General features: G+C 52.2%; 2 protein-coding genes across 7 annotated transcripts in view; one reads left to right on the plus strand and one right to left on the minus strand.

Moving 5' to 3' along the window:
* LOC122386334 (ras GTPase-activating protein raskol-like) overlaps positions 1 to 3,466 on the plus strand; it is a 137,008-nt gene extending 133,542 nt beyond the window's left edge. For all 6 annotated transcript variants that reach the window (XM_043375438.1, XM_043375439.1, XM_043375437.1 and 3 more), the window contains 4 exons: positions 485 to 890; positions 1,154 to 1,293; positions 1,716 to 1,874; positions 2,825 to 3,466. In XM_043375438.1, coding sequence (XP_043231373.1) covers positions 485 to 890; positions 1,154 to 1,293; positions 1,716 to 1,874; positions 2,825 to 2,918 — 799 coding nt within the window. In that variant the 3' untranslated portion in view covers positions 2,919 to 3,466. The remainder of the gene's footprint in view (positions 1 to 484; positions 891 to 1,153; positions 1,294 to 1,715; positions 1,875 to 2,824) is intronic.
* Positions 3,467 to 3,719: 253 nt separating this feature from the next.
* LOC122386336 lies at positions 3,720 to 24,674 on the minus strand. Its single transcript, XM_043375444.1, has 2 exons — positions 24,500 to 24,674; positions 3,720 to 5,360 (listed from the first exon to the last, which is right to left on the minus strand). Exons 1-2 carry the CDS (start codon positions 24,609 to 24,611, stop codon positions 4,969 to 4,971), a joined length of 504 nt encoding a protein of 167 aa, XP_043231379.1. The 5' UTR covers positions 24,612 to 24,674; the 3' UTR covers positions 3,720 to 4,968.
* Positions 24,675 to 25,571: the final 897 nt, after the last annotated feature.

Below are 25,571 nucleotides of genomic sequence, written 5' to 3' on the forward strand. Positions count from 1 at the left end.
CTTCTGTTGGCGCTGACACGTCTCACGCTGTATCCCCGGGTACGCTGCCGGCTGCCAGCTGGCGGTCTTCTATCGCCCCCCCCCCCGTCCCCCTCCATCAGAGGTGCTGGCAGTCGCCCAGCGGTGTGAACAGTCGCCCACTCGGCTGACAGCGAGACCAATTTGTAACGCGAATCACTCGGGGATGATTGAGGGAGCGCACACAGCAATTGGGCCAAGGATTTTAGACGGAACAGAAAAATTAGGTACCGCCGCATTGGTGATTGAGGGATGCCAGAGGTCGGCCCGAGTGGAGTTGTGATGGTTGTTTGGTGATCTGTCATTTGTCACAGTAAGATGACGCGAAGAGTTTATTTTGAATTATATTTGTCGGCATTTCTACAGGCTCGTGATGTTCACCATGACCGTAGTCTATTGAACCATGCTTGGTGGTCTTTTTTTCCCGTGGTGGCTCTGGAATCTGACCTCCGCGTCTCCTCCCTAGGTCAGCCAAGTACTCGCCGAGCAGTTCGCTGAGCTCGTCGCAGAGTATGGAGGACGTCCAGCTGGTGATGTCGCCCTCGGTGGTGGCGCCGGCCGAGCGCGCCGCGCCGCCGCGCTCCTCCAGCAGCTCGCCCTCGCCGCCGCGCGAGCGCCGCCACGCGGGCGTGCCGCGCACCAACCCGCGGGCTGCGCCGCCGCCGCCGCCGGCGCCCGGCTCGCCGGAGCCGTACGGCCGGCAGCGCCGCGCCAAGGCCGCCCGGCGCACCTCGACTGAGGTGCTGGCCACCAGGCGGCAGCACGCGTGCGACAGCGACAGCGAGAGCAGTGACGAGGTGCGGCCCGGCCGCGAGACGCGACTCAAGAGCAAGGCGCGCCGCAGCCGCGTCCCAGAGAAATCCTTTGAGGAGGTGAGTTTGGTGATGCTGGCAGTTTGCCTTTTCAATGGCGAAGCAGATAGCTGACCCCTGCTGGTTTATCTCCTGCAAGGTGTTGAATTTAGCACAACATTCAGAATGTCAGAAGAGGATTCAGCCATGCTTGTATCCTGGGCGTACTGTTTCGGGTCATGCAATGCTAATAAGCACGCCGCCCCCCCCCCCCCCTCTGCCGTGTCTCGGGCGCCCGCTCATGTGCCGCTCTGTATCATAGCCGCTCTCTCCCGGTCCGACAGTACGAGGACGAGATCCACCAGCTGCACCAGCAGATGGAGCAGCTGCACAGCCGGCTCAACGAGGCGTCCCGCAAGTCGTCCACGGCGCACACCTGTCCGGCGGCGCCCACCCCCGGCCAGGTCACCGAGATCCTCAACAGGTCAGTGGGAGGCGCGCAGCGGCGCAGCGGCGGGGGTAGCCATCGCGTGGGCAGGGAGGGCGAGAAGGGTGCCACGTCAGTGGTGTTTGTGTGAGGCGTAGTGTGTAGGGTGATATTCTTTCCTTGCTTTCTTTATTGATATTCATGCTTGCTGAATGTGTGCTTGAGCACGAATTCGATACACTTTTCCTGCAACGGAACATGTCTTGACTGATGAAAGCCTGAACCTATTTCGTCAATAACTGTGGCTTTCCTTGCTGACTCACGGCACCCTGCGGCACGCGATACCCCTTTCCATGGCGCCGTGCACCGTCTCACCTCCCTCGTCTCTCCCCCCATAGGCTGTCGCTGGTGAAGTCAGTCCCTTCTCCCACACCCCTCGCGCCGTACACCGTCTGACCTCCCCCCGTTTCCCCCTATAGGCTGTCGCTGGTGGAGAACGAGCTGCGGAAGGAGCAGAGCCAGCTAACCAGCGTGCTGACACAGAAGGAGCGACTGATCGAGGCCCAGCACCAGCGCATCCAGGAGCTGAACGCCGCTAACAATCAGCTGCACAGCGCGCTGGCCTCGCTCCAGGACCGGTGAGTTCACAGACACACTGATCATCTCATCAGCTGCCAACGATTCTGTGTTGGTGCGAACTGAACGCTGTCGGTAATGGCGTGTACGGTGTGTACTGTGCTGTGTGGTGGCCCGTTTGGTAGGTGGAGTTTGCGGTTTTTCGTTGTTATTTGCAGTTAGCAGCATTTGGCCTCACGCGCAGGTTCATGAAATGCGTGACTATCGGATATCTCCTAATTTTAGCTTCTGGGAACGAGAGTGGTCTTACTTTTCTGGGGTATGCACCTGTCTGATTATGAAAAGAAGACGACTGATTGATGTCATAACTCATTTTTCATCGTTATACTCTTTGTGGTTATCAGTAATCGGATATAGTTCGATTTAATCACAGAAATTGTTTCGAAATCTCTGTAGTTAATTATGTTTGGTTTCGATGCCGGCCGATCGGCGGGCTGCGGTTCACCAGCTGTAGATAGCCGGCATCCCTGGCAGTCGGCGCTAACAAGGCTATCGAACTGGCCACCGCTTTGACGTCAATACGGGCCACTAGCAAAACAAGATTATCAGATAATGTGGCCGGCAAGACAGGTGTCCGAACGGTGCGCCGAGCCGGGGCATTTTTAACCCGCCGCGCCTCGTTGACCGCTCGCGTTCCTGGCATAGCTGGTGGGCGCTCGGCGGCCTAAAATACGTCCCGACTGCAGATTGGCTGTGAGTTGTGCCGTCCGCTGTCGTATGTCTTCGGATTAGGATCGGTCCAACGAGCTCCATTCGTCATGACTACGCAGTCCGCTGAGCGCCGTCTGGCTCGCCGAAAGGGTCAGTGGCGCCGGCAGCTGCTGCGTGGTCGGAGCTGTGGATTTACGTTTGTCGGTTATGGACCAAATGATCCGTTACGTTTGTCCGATATGCACCGGCCGTTCCTCCGTGTCTCGTACAGTAAAACTGACATCCCTCTCTCCACCCCCAGGTCGCTGCCGCTGTGCGCGCCGCGGTCGCCGGCCGTGTCTGGCAGCGGAGCCGCCGTCTCCGACACGTCCGACTACAAGAGCAGCTCGTGCTAGGCCGCCCCGAGTCGGCCGACCGTTCCCCGTTAGACCAAAGATGTTGCGCTGCGCGGCGGAGCGCCGCCCGACGGCCCAGTATTATCAGCCGCTGCCGCCGGCCCCTCCGTGTCGCTCGTGTCGCCGGCAAGCAGCCGCCTTCGAGTCATTAGTTGTTCAGTCACGAGCGCTTTTGTCCACAACGAATCGCATCGATGTTCTCTGTCATTCGCGCGCCGCCGCCTCGACTAGAGGCGGCCGGTCTGCGTGACCGTTTTGTCCGCTTGTTTGTGTGCGCGTGAGTCGTGTGAGGTTGGTTCGTGTCGCCGTCTGCGCGCGCGCCGGCGCTGCGCTGGAGAGAGTGCGACCTTTGTGATGTTCTCATTGTGCAATGCCCCATCACGGCGTATTTATTCGAGTGTGTTCTGCCGGGCGCCCACGGCGCCGCCGCTGCGCGCGCTGGCCCGCCGACCGGCGCTCTATGAGAGGGCCGCGCGCTGTGCGTGAGGCCCAGCGGTATGGCCGAGTCTCGGCGGAGCTGCAGTAATAAACCTGTGTACTCAGTGTGATCGGCGCCTTTCACTCACGACCTGCTGCCGCTCGGTCACGGTCAGGGTCAGGGGCGGTTCGTGAGCCGCGCGGACGGAGGGAGTCCGGAGTCGGCACACAGAGCACCACATGGCCGGCGCGGCGGCCGTCCGGCCTTCGCGGCGCATCTGGTCGCGGCCGCCGCACGCCACGGCCTTGTCTGCCGGGCGACCGCTTTCGCTGCGTGCGCAGCGCAGCGGCCTTCTCTGTGCCGCCCTGTGAACCGGCACCGCGCGCGTTGCCTCATCATGTATTGCACACACACATACAGACAGCGCGCGGCGGGCGGCACAATGGGAGTCTCGCGCCTCGGCGTGCCTGCAGCCGTCAACCGGGCACACCTGACCGACTAACTCCACCAAAAACTGGCTGCGGGAAGTACGACCGGCGAACGCAGCGTGCCTGGAAGGTCGCGCCGGGGAGGCGCAGTTTTTGTGTATGTGTGTCAACACGTTACCAACAGCTCCGATGGAACGGATCTGGATCGGGATATCTCGGCTGGGCGCGACACGTCTCAGCAAGCTGTCGCTGGGGTGCGATTGAACTATGGATTGAACATCGTGGGTACATTTGACATTCAGAACACTACGAGGCATCGTTTTTTCGGTTCAGCGCATGCAAACCAGCGAGCTATGCAACATCACAGACTGATGAATCATACATTGAAACAAAGTGTGCTAACACCCAGAATCTCCGTCCGCCTATCACTCTCCGCCGCCCAACTGTAGGCCACGGCCCATGTCTCACATAGTCACGCGACAGATAAACGACTTGACTAAGCTCACAGCAGCTATCAGCTCTGCAACGAACTCTACGTGAAACGTGCACCCGATGAACTCGTTGCGCACCCAGCTCACGCAATGTGAACCCAATCGACCTCAATCTCACTCCATTCTAAATTCTAGTTCTCCACAAACCGGCATAAGGCGTCCTATTTCGACGTTCTTTTATCAAGATCCTCCCTTTCCTATACGATCGCCATCATCCTGAACAAAGCTCGAGCTCCTCACGGTTCTCGCTGCTCCGCACTCATCCGTTGTTTCTACAGACTCTACTGCCTCTTTCGTTCCTCCCAGCTCACTAAGTATGCGTTCATCGTGATTCTCCTTTCGTTGCTCTCTGATCACTGTTGTTCATCTCATTCACTGTTTGAGTTTAATGGGTCCCGCGTTCCCCATTCTTCGCGTTCTATCAATCAACGCTTCTCCAACATTCCTGTGCTCCTCACAGATCTTGCTTTATCGTTCATTCTTCCTTTTTCCCATTCCTCGTGTTCATTACAGCATTCGATTTCGCTGTTCCCCTCGGCCGTCTCGTTTTTCCGTTCCTCGCATTGCCAGCACTCCCCATGTCCTCCCTTTCCTCCAGGCTCTCATTTACAAGTTCCTCAGCCTCCTTGCCGTTCCTGCAGTTCCTCGATGTTCCCGGTTCCTCCGGTTCCTCGCGTTCCTCCCGCCCTGCCGTCCTCCGACCCTGCCGCCGCTCAGGGTCGGGTATTCCTCAGACCCCTCGCCACAGTCAGGAAGCCCCAGCGTCGCTTCTCACCGGGCGGGGGCGCCATCATGGCTGTCACCTCCCCGGTCTTTTTGCTGCAGTGGCAGACATGACAGCCGCTCTCGTCCAGCCTGCTGTCACACTCGTCCGGACAGCTGCCCTGGTAGCAGGCCGGGTCGCGGCTCTGGCTGACAGGGGTCAGAGCGGCGGCGCCCGGGGCGGGGTCGGCGCCGGCGGCGGCCGTCTCGGCCACTGGTCGGGCCGGCGCGTTACGCAGGCAGGCCAGGTGGGCGCACACCACGTGGTTATTGCTCTGGCAGCGGCACTCGTTGCAGTTCTCCATCCAGACGGCTCCCAGCTCACAGCGGAACTGGACGGGCGCTGCGGAGAAACCCAGAGGTCACAGAGCTGGTCAGGGTACGGGCGGCACGGGATGCGGCGGGGCCATACTGGGAGATAGACGGACCCGATAGGGCCACAGACGGGAATATAAAGCCGGGTCGTCCCGCCCTCAGGGGCGGATCCAGGAAAACTCCAAGGGGAGGGTCATGAATCGAAGTGGTGCCCCTACCTATACCCAAAATTAAAAACTCAACGGATTTCGTCCACTTCATTTTGGTGGTGCCCCCATTTTCAGTTTTTTTTATATTTTTTATTTTTAGTCAGTATCTTAACTCTTAGCCACAACCACATTTACCAATTGTAAGCAAGTATATATGAATGTGCTATGTGTATATGTGTATATGTTGTGGACGCTGAGTAGTGAGTACTTACCAGGAACGTTATCAGGTAAGCAAATCGTTGTCAGTCCGACGAACTTGACACTGGCGTCTAAGGGTCTGTCCTTGACACTTCAGGCTTGTCAGGGGCACCAAAGTCCTTCCAGGGACACCACAAACCTGTCAGGGGCACCTATGGCCTTGTAGGGGCGCCACAGGCCCGCCAGGAAGCAGGGGCGCCACAGGCCCGCCAGGAAGCAGGGGCACCACAGGCCTAGCAAGGACACTACAGGCCTGTCAGGGGCACACCGGGCCTGTTGGGCCCATGAGCACCCCTAGGGGCAGGGGCACCACAGTCCTTCCAGGGGCACCGCAGGCCTGTGAGGGGCACCAGCGGCCTAGCAGGGGCACCACTGGTCTATCAGGGGCACCACGAGCCTGTCATAGCCAGGCATCTCAGGCTTGTCAAGGCCCAGGGGCACCACAGGTCTGTGAGGGGCACCAGCGACCTAGCAGGGGCACCAGTCAACACAGGTCTGCCAGGGGCGCCACAGACCTGCCAGGGGCACCACAGACCTGCCAGGGGCACCAGAGGGCTGCCAGGGGCACCACCGGCCTTGCAGGGGCACCTTGGGCCTGTCAGGGGCACCACGGGCCTGCCGAGGGGCACTTCAGACTTTTCAGGGGCACCAGTCCTCTCCGGGCGCAGGGGCACCAGAGGCCTGCCAGGGGCACCAGCGGCCTAGCAAGGGCACCAGAGGCCTGCCAGGGGCACCACAGGCCTAACAAGGGCACCACGGGCCTGTCAGGGGCACCTCAGGCTTGTCAGGGCCCAGGGACACCACAGTCCTTCCAAGGGCACCGCAAGCCTGTCAGGGGCACCAGAGGCCTGCCAGGGGCACCACAGGCCTAGCAAGGGCACCACTGGCCTGTCAGGGGCACCTCAGGCTTGTCAGGGCCCAGGGGCACCACAGTCCTTCCAGGGGCATTACAAGCCTGTCAGGGGCACCAGAGGCCTAGCAAGGGCACCACAGGCCTGCCATGGACACCACAGGCCTGCCAGGGGCACCACCGGCCTTGCAGGGGCGCCTCAGGCCTGTCAGGGGCACCACGTGCCTGCCGGGGACACTTCAGGCTTGTCAGGGGCGTTACAGTCCTGTCAGGGCCCAGGGGCACCAGGCCCGTGGTGTCCCTGCTAGGCCTGTGGTGCCCCTGGCGGTCCTGTGGTGCCCCTGTCAGGACTGTGATACCCCTGATAGGCCGGTGGTGCCCCTGGCAGGTCTTTGGGCCCCCGGGCCTCAAGGGGGGGGGGGCCATGACCCATGTGACCCCCCCTTGGATCCGCCCCTGCCCGCCCTAATTGGGAGCGTGACGCCGCGTCGGTTCTGGGTACCCCGTGCGGTGGAGTTATCGACCATATTCACGCAGTGTATGGTACGAAGAAGCTCTAACGTAATATTCCTTTATGCGTTAGCGATTCTCGTTAGCTGGCCTACTGGAAAAGCCATTTGACAGCGGGGCAGACCGAGGTCAGGAGCCCGAGCGTGCAGAGATTGAGGATCCGGCCCGAGTCCGTGCGTCTGCCGGCGCCGTGAACCCTGGGAAGACCGTGTCGCCTGTGCCGGTCAGTGCTGGGCCCAGGCCGCCGCCGCCTGCAGTGGTCGACCCTGGATGGGTGGGCGGGCCGGCCGGCCGGCGCGGCGGGGGCGTGTCCGTCTCGGCGGGGGTGACCCTGAACGGAGCCGACTGCGTGGCGCCGCCCCGACACGCACTTCCCAGTTCCCGTCACCGCTCTGCGCGGCCAGGGAGGGGAGGGGGGGAGGGCAGATGGATCGAGTTACCCCCGGGGTCTGGCCGAGTCATACACATACACCACCGAGTCTCCTGCTTCGTCAGCCGACTGCGAGATATGTGAAATGATAGAGATTACCACCGCTTCCTTGCAAACGACCCTTCTTTGGTTACTGGAAGAGCGGGGCGGTTATGGACAAGAGTAGGCATGACCGGTTTGATGATAAATCTAGATAATAAAAGCGCATATCAAATCGTGCCCTTCTGTAAACAATGTAAATGCATAATATATACCTACGTGTGACGTTTTGTTGCTATTCGTTACCAGCTACATTCAACCTGAGTTTTTATTAACCTTTAGCCCTCCTAAAATACGATATGGGATGACCTCAAATGAATTCGTGGTGCGGTGAAATTAATTCTGTCCTACCATACCCCGCTCGCTCGTGTAACATGTCATGACCGTCCATCAACAAACATTAGACGCCATATTCTGCTCCCATTAATAATGAGCCACAACTGAGTCGCAACTGACTGCCGCTGAGGATAAACTCATATAGTTAGACACTATAACTTAGCGCCTCTGACAGGTATAAACAAAGAATGACTCAGGCGGCAGTGAGTCAGCTGACAGCTCGGTATAGGAGACGGGGACGAGTGACTCACATCACCTGCTGGGCCACTTAGTCTCGCTTGGACGGCTTTATTTGCAGCCCTAAAACACACAGACCACTGGCCGCTTTGTTAGTGCCCTGCGCCCCTCCTCCCCCTTACCACCTTCAGTGTCATGGGCGCCTCCCTCACTGCCCCTGCCCGCCCGCCCGCGAGGCCACCCGTTTCGCAAGCGCGGAGTTTCCCCGCGCCACAGGCGGCGGCTGAATGGCCAAGTGACTTACCGATTATTTTTCGCAGGCCGTGACTCAGCGGGCCGGGTTGGAAGGCTACAGATTAGCGGCGTCACCGAGCGACAAGGCCTCGCCCCAACCGGCGCGAAATCGCCGCACAAAAAGGAGGACACGGGCATTATACTAGTGAGTTGTCGTGTGGGAGGATGCTGTTTTTTTATTGCGGAGTGGCTATATTAGAAGCATTTTCAACTGGTGAGGTTTTATTTAACAATTTATCACCCAGAATTTTACCAATAGGTACGCGGGTAGGCATACGGAAGACAAGTCTTTATTTTATCGGTACATTTATCCCTCGCTCGTATAGGGGGGTCGAACGGGCCCCCAGGTTTTTCGCAAATAACTCGCGTAAAAAGCGGCCGATCGCGACGAAACTTTCAGTACTCTCGCGTTATTCATTTTTACACCTACAATGAAAATGTCATGACTTTTGACCCTAATGACCTTTGACCTGTGACCTACTTTTTGAGACCATGTTTGGCCAAAATCGTGACTCGGCGTAGGTATGTCGCTCGCATTAGCCGCGCGTTTGGAGTCTTTTCGTGGTTTCGAGCGTTCAAACATGGGATGTGATGTTGCTCTCATTAGTCATTCATTAGGGTGAGTGTCAAAGTCACCTGAAGGTCAGGTCACTGACCTTTGATCATTGATGACCTCGGTTCACTTTTTCCAGATTTAAATGTTTCTAGGCCACTTTTGGAGCTGAATTCGAATTTAGCAACCGTTTGAACATTTACGAAGCAGTTTTGGTGCATTCGTAACATGTGACGACGCCATGAGAGGTGGTTGACACCTACTACGACTACCCGGCAAAACCCCTACTGGTGGACCTGACCTGACCTGACCCGACCTGGTCTAAATGAATGAAGACATCATCTGTGATCAAAACTAACCCTCGCCCTGGCAGGGCATTTTTCATAACACGGCCTGGCAGGGGGGGGGGGGTCGATGCGACCCCCCCTCGCGATTGGCTCCTATGGCACCTAGAAGCACCAAATTTGGTAGGTAGGTGGGCCCCCCGGAGTTCTCGCCCCTGTGCAAATTTGGTTGCTCTAGGTCAATATTTAGGGGGGTTTTGGGGGGTACTAGGTCGTTCAATAAGTAAGGTAAAATCACTCGTATTTCAGTCAACCTTTGGTGCAATGACACAAAACTAGCCACATATGTTCATTGAAATCCGTCTACAAAGTGGCTATAAGCATTTATTAGCAGGTCTCTTCGGCTAGCCTCCCCAGCCTTCGGAACTCGAACCTACATCCAACCACCGTTCAGGCGCACGCGTTTATCCCAGCACTCCACCCGGGGTTGAAATCCTACTCGGAAAACTCCTTATTGCTATTCCAAAGCCATGTCTTGATTACGTTCTTGATTGCTTGATCAGTTAAGATTTCAAAGTGCACAGCAGGGCCAAACAGGTCGAAGTGGGATGGCGTCAGATCACGGCTGTACTTGAGCTTTCCTGTACTGCTAAAGCAAGCAAAGGCGATCCCACATTGATGCCTCGTTCAGCGTCTTTCTGTTGTTCAGTGAGCTCTTTCTGTATTTATCTCGTGAAGACTTTATGCATATCAAGCATATCTGATGATGCCTAGAACTGTTTCGACACAACACTTCACTCTGCAAATGAAAGCAGTCACGCAGATGCTTTGGGTCTCCATACTCAGCTCCCCGACTTTACAGATTGTGACAAATCCAGATAGGCCTGCGGACACAAGTCTACTTGCTCTAGAGTCTAGAACTTTGTCTCTTACACTGCTGTGTTCTTGTTAAAATCGTCGTAGCAACTGTTCGCCAGCAAGCATTGCTAATGGCAATAGCTTCATCAGGGTCAGCTCACTCGTTTTGAGGTGAATTTTGGCTCGCCTGACAAACCGGGGATTTCAAGAACGGAACTCCGCTGCATCAATGTTTTCATGCCGACCGTGTTCGGACAGTGAGCCAAACTCATAAAAACAGTTTCAAAGGTTGTGTAGAAAATTGTTCAAAGATTCAGATGGTATATTTGATTTTGCTTCAATTCTTCATATAAATGAGCTATGGTACATTTTACCTTACTTATTGAACGACCTAGTATAAATGTAAAAATTTCGCTAAAAACAGGTCAAAAGTTTTTCGCTTATAACTTTTGATCTAATTAAGATAGAGCAAAAAGAAAAGCACCAGTGAACTCAGCACGTCAAGGCGCGTCGAATGATATACTTTTTAGCTTGCTTAAGTGTACTTAGAGTTTTTCTTAAAGTTTAAGTAAACTTAAATTAATAAGTTAAGTTAAAGTTAACCAAATTGCGTCATATCGCATATCATTCGATTCGGCTGATCACCAGGAACACAATGATACCATTTTTTAAGCTCTAGCGTCATTATGTGCCAAGTTATTGGCAGAAACGTCATTTGACCTCAGTTGACCTCATTTGACCTGACCCATGGATAATTACACCAAACAAAGAAGCACCAAGTGACCTGCTGTTAAGTACTGTGGTTTCAAAGCACAAAAGTGATAGAACGAAGCGGATGTCTCCAGTATTTTCCGAATTTAGTATTTTCCCATAGGCTTAACATTACGACGTAATGACCTCTAACTGACCTCAGGTCAGTGACCTCCAAAAACCCGAACTATATGTTATACAACTCGGTGAACTTAGCACATCCTGAAAGTTTGAAGGAAATCAGTCCAAAACTGTGAGTTGGACAGGTGCAAAAAGAAAATTGAAATTTGACCATGACCTTGTACCGGTTTTTCTGACCTGGTGACCTGACCCAAGGTCACCAGGACCTGAAATTTTCAGGTCATATGTAAAAAGGTTGCCCCATAGGCTGTGCCAAATTTGGCGGCGCTGCGCGCCGCCGTTTTTACGCTATCTTTGAAAAACCTTAGGGGGGGTCGCATCGACCCCCCTGCCAGGGCGAGGGCTAACACGATATTCGTGATCAGCACCCCGATAAACCTTATAGCAGCCGCACTTCACGACGTTCTAACATGTCCCGATTTTCCCGACATTGGGGTTATTGACCTGATCTGGAAGGTCAACCAATGACCTAGAACCTTAAAATTGGGTAGCATCGGCTCCGTCTTGTGACGGGCAACACGCTCGTTTTTTCCGCGAAGCTCTATCTCGATCAGGGGCGAAACGGCAAGGGGGCTAGTTATGAAAAAGATGATATCTTAAGTTAACAGCGGTAATGGTCATATTAGTAAATACATGTCAAACTATAAAAGAACCGACAGAAGTCAACGGAGATGAACGCAGAGGCCTCTTGCACCAAACTACCTAGCTAGGTAAAATCGAAAAAACCGGTTTCAGAATAAGCTATTCTAACGGTGGTAAATTTGTTTGCAATAGCCCAATACATAATCCTACATGTGCTTGCTAAATTTTGCACGCAAATTGTTACATTTGAAACTTGGACTGGGTATACGATGCAAAATAATCAAAGCATTGGTGCAAGAGGATTTTGGTGCAAGAGGGCTCTGCTGTGTTTATTTTGCTGCCTGAGATTTAACCCTCGCCGGCCGAGGGGGGGGGGGCGGGTGCCGCCCCCCCATAGGGGTTTTTCGCGATAGCTCCGAACACGCTGGCGATAGAGAGCTGAAACTTGGCATACCTGACCTTTGATCCAAGCCGCATCTTTTGACACCAACCGAATTTTTGGGTCAGGTCAGGTCACTGACCTATGACGTCATATCATAAGTGAACCTCTGCACGGTCTTCAGATGTCGCAACTTCGCAACGCCCTCACTGCCAGAGGAGATGTCACAGGGAAATGAAACTTGCAGGATCTAGTATCCATTATGAGTCTCACAACTTGTATATCTCGGATTTTTCCTAAAGGTCATATGAGGTCAGGTCATTTTCGTGACCTCACCATTATAAGTCAATGGGGAAAAATGAAAACTGCTATTCTGGCGCCGGGAACGATCTCCAACTGTCTCAAGCACACAGAATCGTGATTTTATGCACTCCTTGCAAGGTTAGATGCGTCACTTTTGCAATGTTGACCTTGCGTGACGTCATTTATGACGTCATCAAGGTCATATTAGTTTTTCGTCAATAACTCTTGAGCAAATTGAGCTAGCGAGTCGAGAAAGCCACCAATGGACTCAGGAAGACCTGCCAAATCGAATGATATGCGACATGACCTCTTTCGACCAACTTCGTGACCTGGGGGTGCTGACCTGACCTTGACCTGAGGTCAACACCCAAAGTTGACCTGACCCGGACAAAAAGTATATCATTCGACGCGCCTGAGCGAGGCGAACACGATGCTGCCAAAATCGCGGCTCTGCGGCCGTTTTTTGCGAAGTTATTCACCAAAAACTGAACCGTACCCTGGGGCACTTGACCTGACCTCAGAGGTCACCGGTTGACCTAGGACCTTAAAATCGGGTACCAATCTCTGCGTCTCGTAACGGCGCACACGCTCGTTTTTTCCGCGACGCGCTAGCTTCACCAGGGGCGAAACGGCGAGGGGGGGTCGTACCCGCCCCCCCCTCGACCGGCGCGTATGTAGAAAACCAATAGGTCCGGCGAGGGTTAAGATGAAACAAAAACTACCGGTAGCTTTGGAGAACTTTCCGATGAAGAATTAAATAATACCAATTATATTTTAACGGTGACTTTTTTTGTGTTTTGCTACCGATGAAGGGTCTGAGCAGGAAGGCATTAAAAAAGCCATTGTCTTTTGAAAACAGAGCTGGGTATGGCACCTTCCTACCGAATTCGCTCACGCTAAGGACAAGGACGTGACGAATAGCTCACAAATGAATCTTAACTTTTCGCAGAACCGCGAAAAGATTCCGAACTTCCATTCCATTATTTAGGAGAATATGCTAAACAAACGGCCGAAACTAAAAGATAATTTGTTAATTAAATTGAAACAGCCAAGCAACTATACGGCAATCATGCATGGCATAGCTCTGGTACATTTTCATCCTTGCTGATACAAGCGTTCAAACATAGCTACCCGTACCTATCGTCGGTTGGCGGCGTCGCCGGGATTTGGAATATCGCCGACATTGGCCATGACGGTCCGGCTGTATACGTTAATTGGCTTGTAAACGTCACCCTATGCTTTTAGCAGTACTCAGAGCTCTAAGTTGGCTTTACGTGGATAAAGTGACGGTATAGCCACATGTGACACATTGGTAATCTTCTAACTATAATCAAATTACAAGTCGAAAACATATGGATGCAATTCAATTAATGCCAATACTATTTAGCATCTATAATTTTGGGTTGTAGTAGCGACATAATTATTTCGATCGAACTCCGATAAATATTGCCTATCGATTTTCACACGCTGGCCTTCTAAGGGGAACTTAGGGGACCAAGGGTATTTTATAAAGCTTCAAGCTGTAGCAACGTGAAAAGAACCGATCATTAAAACATCGAAGTCACCCCCTTCGTAAGATGAAACGCTACCACACACTCATACAGCAGTGTCAAGCTTGCTTGTCAATTTGCGAGGTCTAGCTTATACATAATAAGGCAATGCAAAGCTTGAGAACATCCGTTATCTGGCCATTAAAGTCAAGTAATGTATGTAAGCCAAGGGGACTACCAGACTAACCGTCTCGGTCTCGTAACAAAAAGTCACAGCAGCTGGGTTGAGTTGTCCAAGTCTGGGGACCTGATCATACATAGAGAGCTCAGCCGCCAGTGGCGCGGGGCACGGGCTGATGACACTTGTAGCACGCTACATCTTGAACATTTAACGTAGTATCTTTTCGGCACGGCTCGGTCCGGCAGTCCCTCTCCCTCGCAGTCCGGCCACACGCCTAGCTCGCTTTCCCACACCCAATTCCCCCCCCCCCCAGTTCCCCTAATCTATCACTGTCCGCACAGAATGGGCAGCCGTTAAACTCCCATTAAGACGCGCGCTTTTGGAGACAGCTACCGCAGGATGAACGATTCGAACCCCAACAAGTAACAGCTGGATCAGTAACATTGTCAACAGCTCATGGACCCACGCCGAGGACAGATAACGGCTGGGAGCGCTGGATCAGTAAGATATGTCAACAGATCATGGAGCAGTGTCAAGGATGGATGCCGGCTGGAGCACACAGCCTCCTTTGTCGGGTACATCAGCCCAGGGTGAGTGACCCTGGCAAAACAACCGGGTGACCGACCTCACAATGGCCTCATGAGGTAGTTCCAGAGATCTCCGCAGAGGAAGAAGGCGCTGACTTACGGCCACACCCGGGCCAGTGGGCGGAGCAAGAGTGACGTCACAAGGGGCGTTGCCGGCAGACGAAACGGAAGGAAACAAAAGTTTGAATAAAATGAAATTGAAGAATCAAAATTAAAACTCGAAAATCACAAACCTTTCGGGGATTGTTTTATGCCAGCGATTACTAAAATGATAAAGCACTCAACACGAAGACGATTCGACGGCCAAAAATTGCAGGCACAGAGGAGCAAGGTGACTAAACAGGACAGAGGGCGCCATCTTACGGCCCCACCCACCAGAAGAAGGCAGAGGAAGATGACGTCGCAAGGGCGTGGCAGTCACCCCTCCCCCCCCAACTATAAAAGGGTGCGCCACCCAACCAGAGGCAGAATCACAGTCGAGCAGCCGAGAGTCACAGTCCACAGCTGGAGCCGGAGACGCCATCTGGGAGCCGCCGTCAGTCCGGGTCACCCGCGAGAAGCCTCTTCAGTTCGAGTGACCAGAGCCGGAGGACAACCGCCGACGCTTGAGACCACACTGAGAAGCGGAAGCGCAGAGAACTCCAGAATGTGAGTGTTGTTGAAAAGTCTGCTCAATCCCAATCCTTGCCCCCCCCCCCCCCCTCTGCCCAGCGTGCCGTGCCCGTGACGACTGCCAAACATTTTCGGTTACCATAAAATGCACTCTCAATTGGAATTGGAAAACTTAAATTACTTTGAACTTATTGGTCCAGACACCCTAGTAGCATGTTAGGATCTGAATTTCGAGGTCATGTCAGAGTCGCCAGCAAACCGTTATTGTCAGTGGGAGTTCACGATTAGGCCAAGAGCGAGATCCGAAAATTTACATAAGTAGCTCAGTGTCACGAACGCTGAAATTGATGACAGGATGCGTGACAACGTTGAAATGTCTTTGTCTTCGGTCAAGATGGTTCGTTCGATTTATTATGGGCGATGGCCAGGTGCGTTTTGAGGTTGGAACGTTTGTGAAATAAAGGGTTTAGATTCGTGCTGTACTCACTAAAAGTTGCATTGCGAAATCATTGGTAATATTGCTGTAATCTAAAATGGAAGCTAAAATGGAAGTCGAAATCAATTATAGAACAGGTAAATACGTTTGAAAGGAATGTAATGTTTTAAGGTGGCGACTGATTCATGCGATCGATCTATGAATATGGCTATGAATTATGATTTGCGACAGATACGAATGCTTGAGCGTACGGCGGAATTTTTCCTGTTACTTAGGTGCATAGTTGCGAGCAGTGGTTTGAGGTTGACGGTTTGACACTTTGCGACTTTAGATGGTCACTTTGCGTCATTGAAATTGCGAAATGTCGAGTAACAGGTAGATGTAGAAATGTTTGTGGTTAGAACTAATATGCGACTAATATAGGTACCGATCGTTGTGCTTTGTAGAATAAATACTAGAAAGGACCAGCTTTGTTGGGAAACGATCAAATGGGACAGGAGTAAAAAAAAAAAAAAACTTACGTGGAATGGAGCTGATGAGATGTCGAACAGGGAGATATCGAAGCGATATTTTACCAGATTCACACTCACTGACACAGCCGTTGAATCTCCCGGCCCGAAGAGACCGCACACACCAGTACTGCACCGCGAGTGATGACGCGCCCATCGCGGCGCGGCCTTGACAACTGTCGACTGTCGACGCGGCGCCGGCCGGCGGCCGTCGTAATCGTCGTTCCCGACACGGGCGTTGAGCCGCCAGAGGGCGCGAGAAGCAGCCACAACAGGGGCAGTGGGTTAGCCGTAATTGGGGCGCGGGCGGTAGGTGAAGGTCACGTATAGGAGTCTGGTTAGTTGCGGAAAGCTGCAACGGGATAAGAACGTAGACAGTTAAATATGATATGCTATATGATATCTAGGACTGCACTTCGTTTGATGCGCATTGTTTACTGCTAATAGGATGATTTAAATTAGATTCCCTATGAAAGGCTAGGGACCCTATGACAATATTCTGGCACTCTATAAAGATAATTTGTTTAGGTAACTAGTAGCCCATCAGAAGCTATCGAACGAGTTTCAAGGAGGCATTTCCGTTTGAGCATTCAGTAATTCACTATGGTACGGTGGATCACAACCAGACGGCAGATCGATGCGTGTTAATTGGTTCTAGATCATATGTCTGATTAAATCAAGAGCGGTTCAAGGTCTGCTAGGATTGTATACGAGAACTGATGATAAGGTTCACGCGTGTAGCAGCAATTAGGACTTGAGATTACGATTAGATTTGGTTAAATTATGCGTTTCTGCTATTCGCGTTCTTGCGAGTTAGCGCCAATAATTACTCCAACAATATTGGCACAGGGCATTGTGAGGCACAGACGGCTTGTTTGCCCGCCTCCTATGGCGTAACGTTTACCAGCATGACTGTATGAGACACAGATGCACTTCTCGAAACCCACGTCCAGACCGGAATAATAAGAGGGACACACCGTCACGTACGCAGGGCATATGCACGTTTTCCGCCAGTGGTACCGGCCACTGTTAATTTTCCCGCTTAGGTAACACTGGGTGAGAAGGCAGTGAGAGGTTTCTACGGCAGGGGGGAAGGGGAAGATTGGCACAGTATGCAGTGGAGAGTAAGTTATGCCAAAGGCAAGAAGCCGAAGGTCAGGGGTGAGTCACCCAAAGGGCGGATAAGGCGAGCCGTAGTGTCCCGGATAAGTCCTCATACTTATTTCGTAAAGGTACTCTAATCGGTACTGGACAGCCTCAGGGGAGGGAAGAATGTACTCCAGGACACGTAAGGCCTTGAATAGTAAATCCCATGGTTAAGGATAGTTCCAGGATATGAACTAGGGTCCCTGGGTCGTGAACGGGAATGTTACACGCGGACCGGAAGAGGGCATAGGTAATCTCTCCCGGTAGAGAGATAAGTCGGATATAAATCGTGTATGTGTGTACCATAAGTCTATCGGTCGTGTAGTGAATCCCATAAATTAGTAGGGTGGATATTTATGCAATTATTCTGGACGGCCCTGCGGTAAGTATCTTTGTCGCCGGTTAGCGGAGCATGCATATGGATTTCGGAAAGAGACATTTATCTCGCCGGGGAGATCGCTATTAGTCAGGCACCTAACGCCATCGGAGGGAATTCGAGGGGCGCTAAATAAATTTGGGGTGAATATATGACGAACGAACGTAGAGAGAGGATGAGAGTGAGAATGGTAAAGGATGAATCTTAGGATAAGGCCGATGGGAGTTTAGCGAAGCTCAGTTAGGACAGTCAAACTAATTAATCTCGAGGGCAACTTAAAACTAGCAACGCTAATACGAATTAAGTGGGCAATTTTCTTAATGGGAAGGCCAGTGATATAGGAATGGGTGACTGGACGAATGATCACATTCAATTTATCAATGTAATTACCACCCATATGTTTGGCAGTGGTCATCGGGACTTCGAATGCCCTGTCCTTCACCTGCCCAACTGTGCCGCAAACCCAGCTGATCGGATACCTCTATCCCTAATCCGAGCAGTGAAGAAGCATCTCGTGCATCATGGTCTATACAATGAACAGAATCATCAAGCCTCTAAATTAAAAAGCATCTTCCATCAGATGTATTTGTATGCAAGGTGGATCTCTAGACATCTCCCTCAGGTGGATCTCAACACCATCTCAAGATCTCTATCAGGTGGATCTATATCTACATCTATCTCAGGATCTCATCACTATCTGGATCTCTCTCTAGATCTATCTCGGGATCTTTTCCAAGACTCTCAAGCTCCCCTGTTCTACCAGTTCAACTATCGAGTTCATTCCAGCAGCAAATAGCCCTGTTCCTCTACAACCAGCTGAACGACAGTGGACCGCGGTGCTGGATCAACCGCAAAGAAGGCGTTTGATTACCCGCAAGGAAGCAGTTATTATCCTCTCTTTCTTCTTCTTTTCTAAATCCCCTCGCTACAAATGGCGCCCAACGTGGGGCTTTGATAATTCTCAAATTGTGAAGCTGGTAGACTGGCACAAGCCGCCGAACCCGAAGTTGATGAATTGAAAGTCAACCGTATGGAGAAGAGGAAGAAGTTGAAGAATAGAGCAGGTGTTCGAAATACCGGCAGCAGTGGAAATGAGCGTGCTGCAGGGGTCGATATGAAGAAAGAGGATGAGCTAAAGAAAGCTGTGTGAAGATGATGAAGCTTATGATGGTGGCTGATGACAGGGAAGTTGAAGAATTGAGCAGGTGTTCGAAATACTGACAGCAGTGGAAATAAACGTGCTGCAGGGGTCGACGTGAAGGAAGAGGATGAGCTAAAGAAAGATGTGTGAAGATGATGAAGCTTATGATGGTGGCTGATGAGAGGAAGCGGTCTTACGAATACTGAAAAGGACATAGAAGAAGTTGTTGAAGATAAGATAAGGAAATGAAGCTGTCTCATGAACAAAGGAGCAGACTAATACAGAAGACAGGCCGAAAATGAAACTTGACAATTGTTTGCATCAGCATATCAATTCTTCTACGTTCTGCTGTACAACAAGTCCAAGTCTCGGTCAGCTGCTGTATTGCAAAGGAGAGCTCGAACTTTCTAGAGTATTGAGGATAAAAGGACAGCAATATCAAAAGCAGAAGAGGAAGAAGAACAGGCGAAATCCTCGTGTTGTACTGAATCAAAATCAAACACGGTCGTCTTCACAACACAGCCAAGGCGATTATCATGTTGGTGAACGAGGAGAGGGTGCCAGGATGCTGCAAGACCAACTGCCAAACGATCCATTCAGATGGGCTGCTGCAGAGATCACCCACCTGGGCTGCTGCGACGGCGGTCACCTGGTCCGCCGAAAGGTCGCTACCTGAGCTGCCACGGAGGTCACCAGTGCTGCCACGGGGATGCGTTGCCCTCGCGTGCTGCCTCGGGGGTCACCCACCTGAGCTGCCATGGAGGTCGCTCACCTGAGCTGCCACGGAGCCTGCCACCCGGGCGGCCACAGAGGTCGCGGCAGGGCCGGCCATGGAGGTCGCCTACCCGGACTGCCACAGAGGTGTCATCCACCTGGGCTGCCACGTAGGCTGCCCACACGGGCCGCCGTGCAAGCTGCCCACCCGGGCTGCCACGGAACCCGCCGTCCGGGCTGCTGTGGAATCTTCCCACCCTGGCTGCCGTGGAGGCCGCCCCACCCAGGCTGCCACCCGGGCTGCCGTGAAGGCTGCCCACCCGGGCTGCCATGGAGGCCGCCACCCGAACTGCTGTTGAGGCCGCCCACCTGGGCTGCCATGGCAGCCTTCACCCTCCTGAGAAGCCACTTACCGAACGGCCACCGACGACATCGGGCTAACCAAAGTGGTTGGTGCCCGTGACCCGGATCTGGTGAACGACAAACTGAGGTGGGGACGAGGAACAACAGGTGCGTGTGTGTACTGTACTAGGTATACGATGTCATGTTGTAGGCGTTGCTGAAGATCAGATGATTGTGTAGATTTAGATGAGTAAGGGGTATGACTTTTCTTCGTATGAGTTGCGAGGACGCAACTAGGGTTGTTTGGACTGAAGATGTAGCACGCTACATCTTGAACATTTAACGTAGTATCTTTTCGGCACGGCTCGGTCCGGCAGTCCCTCTCCCTCGCAGTCCGGCCACACGCCTAGCTCGCTTTCCCACACCCAATTCCCCCCCCCCCCAGTTCCCCTAATCTATCACTGTCCGCACAGAATGGGCAGCCGTTAAACTCCCATTAAGACGCGCGCTTTTGGAGACAGCTACCGCAGGATGAACGATTCGAACCCCAACAAGTAACAGCTGGATCAGTAACATTGTCAACAGCTCATGGACCCACGCCGAGGACAGATAACGGCTGGGAGCGCTGGATCAGTAAGATATGTCAACAGATCATGGAGCAGTGTCAAGGATGGATGCCGGCTGGAGCACACAGCCTCCTTTGTCGGGTACATCAGCCCAGGGTGAGTGACCCTGGCAAAACAACCGGGTGACCGACCTCACAATGGCCTCATGAGGTAGTTCCAGAGATCTCCGCAGAGGAAGAAGGCGCTGACTTACGGCCACACCCGGGCCAGTGGGCGGAGCAAGAGTGACGTCACAAGGGGCGTTGCCGGCAGACGAAACGGAAGGAAACAAAAGTTTGAATAAAATGAAATTGAAGAATCAAAATTAAAACTCGAAAATCACAAACCTTTCGGGGATTGTTTTATGCCAGCGATTACTAAAATGATAAAGCACTCAACACGAAGACGATTCGACGGCCAAAAATTGCAGGCACAGAGGAGCAAGGTGACTAAACAGGACAGAGGGCGCCATCTTACGGCCCCACCCACCAGAAGAAGGCAGAGGAAGATGACGTCGCAAGGGCGTGGCAGTCACCCCTCCCCCCCCAACTATAAAAGGGTGCGCCACCCAACCAGAGGCAGAATCACAGTCGAGCAGCCGAGAGTCACAGTCCACAGCTGGAGCCGGAGACGCCATCTGGGAGCCGCCGTCAGTCCGGGTCACCCGCGAGAAGCCTCTTCAGTTCGAGTGACCAGAGCCGGAGGACAACCGCCGACGCTTGAGACCACACTGAGAAGCGGAAGCGCAGAGAACTCCAGAATGTGAGTGTTGTTGAAAAGTCTGCTCAATCCCAATCCTTGCCCCCCCCCCTCTGCCCAGCGTGCCGTGCCCGTGACGACTGCCAAACATTTTCGGTTACCATAAAATGCACTCTCAATTGGAATTGGAAAACTTAAATTACTTTGAACTTATTGGTCCAGACACCCTAGTAGCATGTTAGGATCTGAATTTCGAGGTCATGTCAGAGTCGCCAGCAAACCGTTATTGTCAGTGGGAGTTCACGATTAGGCCAAGAGCGAGATCCAAAAATTTACATAAGTAGCTCAGTGTCACGAACGCTGAAATTGATGACAGGATGCGTGACAACGTTGAAATGTCTTTGTCTTCGGTCAAGATGGTTCGTTCGATTTATTATGGGCGATGGCCAGGTGCGTTTTGAGGTTGGAACGTTTGTGAAATAAAGGGTTTAGATTCGTGCTGTACTCACTAAAAGTTGCATTGCGAAATCATTGGTAATATTGCTGTAATCTAAAATGGAAGCTAAAATGGAAGTCGAAATCAATTATAGAACAGGTAAATACGTTTGAAAGGAATGTAATGTTTTAAGGTGGCGACTGATTCATGCGATCGATCTATGAATATGGCTATGAATTATGATTTGCGACAGATACGAATGCTTGAGCGTACGGCGGAATTTTTCCTGTTACTTAGGTGCATAGTTGCGAGCAGTGGTTTGAGGTTGACGGTTTGACACTTTGCGACTTTAGATGGTCACTTTGCGTCATTGAAATTGCGAAATGTCGAGTAACAGGTAGATGTAGAAATGTTTGTGGTTAGAACTAATATGCGACTAATATAGGTACCGATCGTTGTGCTTTGTAGAATAAATACTAGAAAGGACCAGCTTTGTTGGGAAACGATCAAATGGGACAGGAGTAAAAAAAAAAAAAAACTTACGTGGAATGGAGCTGATGAGATGTCGAACAGGGAGATATCGAAGCGATATTTTACCAGATTCACACTCACTGACACAGCCGTTGAATCTCCCGGCCCGAAGAGACCGCACACACCAGTACTGCACCGCGAGTGATGACGCGCCCATCGCGGCGCGGCCTTGACAACTGTCGACTGTCGACGCGGCGCCGGCCGGCGGCCGTCGTAATCGTCGTTCCCGACACGGGCGTTGAGCCGCCAGAGGGCGCGAGAAGCAGCCACAACAGGGGCAGTGGGTTAGCCGTAATTGGGGCGCGGGCGGTAGGTGAAGGTCACGTATAGGAGTCTGGTTAGTTGCGGAAAGCTGCAACGGGATAAGAACGTAGACAGTTAAATATGATATGCTATATGATATCTAGGACTGCACTTCGTTTGATGCGCATTGTTTACTGCTAATAGGATGATTTAAATTAGATTCCCTATGAAAGGCTAGGGACCCTATGACAATATTCTGGCACTCTATAAAGATAATTTGTTTAGGTAACTAGTAGCCCATCAGAAGCTATCGAACGAGTTTCAAGGAGGCATTTCCGTTTGAGCATTCAGTAATTCACTATGGTACGGTGGATCACAACCAGACGGCAGATCGATGCGTGTTAATTGGTTCTAGATCATATGTCTGATTAAATCAAGAGCGGTTCAAGGTCTGCTAGGATTGTATACGAGAACTGATGATAAGGTTCACGCGTGTAGCAGCAATTAGGACTTGAGATTACGATTAGATTTGGTTAAATTATGCGTTTCTGCTATTCGCGTTCTTGCGAGTTAGCGCCAATAATTACTCCAACAATATTGGCACAGGGCATTGTGAGGCACAGACGGCTTGTTTGCCCGCCTCCTATGGCGTAACGTTTACCAGCATGACTGTATGAGACACAGATGCACTTCTCGAAACCCACGTCCAGACCGGAATAATAAGAGGGACACACCGTCACGTACGCAGGGCATATGCACGTTTTCCGCCAGTGGTACCGGCCACTGTTAATTTTCCCGCTTAGGTAACACTGGGTGAGAAGGCAGTGAGAGGTTTCTACGGCAGGGGGGAAGGGGAAGATTGGCACAGTATGCAGTGGAGAGTAAGTTATGCCAAAGGCAAGAAGCCGAAGGTCAGGGGTGAGTCACCCAAAGGGCGGATAAGGCGAGCCGTAGTGTCCCGGATAAGTCCTCATACTTATTTCGTAAAGGTACTCTAATCGGTACTGGACAGCCTCAGGGGAGGGAAGAATGTACTCCAGGACACGTAAGGCCTTGAATAGTAAATCCCATGGTTAAGGATAGTTCCAGGATATGAACTAGGGTCCCTGGGTCGTGAACGGGAATGTTACACGCGGACCGGAAGAGGGCATAGGTAATCTCTCCCGGTAGAGAGATAAGTCGGATATAAATCGTGTATGTGTGTACCATAAGTCTATCGGTCGTGTAGTGAATCCCATAAATTAGTAGGGTGGATATTTATGCAATTATTCTGGACGGCCCTGCGGTAAGTATCTTTGTCGCCGGTTAGCGGAGCATGCATATGGATTTCGGAAAGAGACATTTATCTCGCCGGGGAGATCGCTATTAGTCAGGCACCTAACGCCATCGGAGGGAATTCGAGGGGCGCTAAATAAATTTGGGGTGAATATATGACGAACGAACGTAGAGAGAGGATGAGAGTGAGAATGGTAAAGGATGAATCTTAGGATAAGGCCGATGGGAGTTTAGCGAAGCTCAGTTAGGACAGTCAAACTAATTAATCTCGAGGGCAACTTAAAACTAGCAACGCTAATACGAATTAAGTGGGCAATTTTCTTAATGGGAAGGCCAGTGATATAGGAATGGGTGACTGGACGAATGATCACATTCAATTTATCAATGTAATTACCACCCATATGTTTGGCAGTGGTCATCGGGACTTCGAATGCCCTGTCCTTCACCTGCCCAACTGTGCCGCAAACCCAGCTGATCGGATACCTCTATCCCTAATCCGAGCAGTGAAGAAGCATCTCGTGCATCATGGTCTATACAATGAACAGAATCATCAAGCCTCTAAATTAAAAAGCATCTTCCATCAGATGTATTTGTATGCAAGGTGGATCTCTAGACATCTCCCTCAGGTGGATCTCAACACCATCTCAAGATCTCTATCAGGTGGATCTATATCTACATCTATCTCAGGATCTCATCACTATCTGGATCTCTCTCTAGATCTATCTCGGGATCTTTTCCAAGACTCTCAAGCTCCCCTGTTCTACCAGTTCAACTATCGAGTTCATTCCAGCAGCAAATAGCCCTGTTCCTCTACAACCAGCTGAACGACAGTGGACCGCGGTGCTGGATCAACCGCAAAGAAGGCGTTTGATTACCCGCAAGGAAGCAGTTATTATCCTCTCTTTCTTCTTCTTTTCTAAATCCCCTCGCTACACACTGTATAAAGCTCACCTTTCTGCCTGGGCGCCGGTGCGGGGGCGGGGGCGGGGGCGGGGGCGGCTGGCGGCGGACCCAGCGCGGCCGCCAGCAGAGCCAGCACGGAGGCTCTCCAAGCTGCCGACATGTGGACGGCACAGCACGAACTGAGCCGCCGAGCCGCCGAACCGCCGCGGCACGGCCCGGCCGGTGCACCGGCCGCGAGGGGCGGACCGGAGGGAGGGGAGGTCTTCCTGCCGACACGAATCACGTGCAGACTGACCGGCGCCGCCGGGTCATGTGACCGACCGGCCGGCCGTGACGCAGACAGCAGTGGAGGTCATGTTTTGTGCGTGTGGTACGTGTTTGTGAGTCTGATGGAAATACATAAAGTATTCCTTTAGGCACTGTTCCATCTGGGACCTGTTAGAAATGTTTGATGAACGTTGGGATTGGTGCCGGTAGTTGACTGAAAAAGGCAGGTAGGAGTCAAGCGCAAGCATCCTGTTGCTTGTCGAGTTCTAGGCTCAATGCATCTCTGTATCTCAGTCGAACGCTTATACGGAGGTCCCATATCTCAGTTCAGACATTCCACCGCTGTTTTGTATTATCTACTCACAAATCGTCCGTCCTCGATCCACAGACATCAATCTTTCGCTACTGATAAAAGCAGTGATCCGGGAGCGGTTGCCGAGTGAAATATTTTTCCGGCGACCATCTGGCAGACCCGATAAGCGGCGGATACCATGAAAAACCTGCATCATTTGCAGTACTCTTAGATTGTATCAGACAAAGCTCCTATGCTGCCCGGCGAGTCTCTATTTTAGTCTGGATGGCAATGGCTGGATTTGACAGGACGAAATGTCCCATCCGTTTTTGAGCGCAGCGTTCGAATGCTTCTTATCACATCGGCGGGACACAGCTGGTTTGGTCACACGGGAAGAATCGGCACGGGCTGGATCGCGCGAATACGGCACGGCTTGTTAGTCACTGGGTGCATGTCAGGTACGCTGGTGAGATACGGATGGATAGGGCACGTCTGGAATAAACGGCACAGAAAGCGCGCGGCACGACCGCCCGTGAGCTGGAAACACCCAGAACGGAACGC

Source organism: Amphibalanus amphitrite, unplaced genomic scaffold, assembly GCF_019059575.1.
Source record: "Amphibalanus amphitrite isolate SeventyFive unplaced genomic scaffold, NRLGWU_Aamphi_draft 000247F_arrow, whole genome shotgun sequence".
NCBI lineage: Eukaryota > Metazoa > Arthropoda > Thecostraca > Balanomorpha > Balanidae > Amphibalanus > Amphibalanus amphitrite.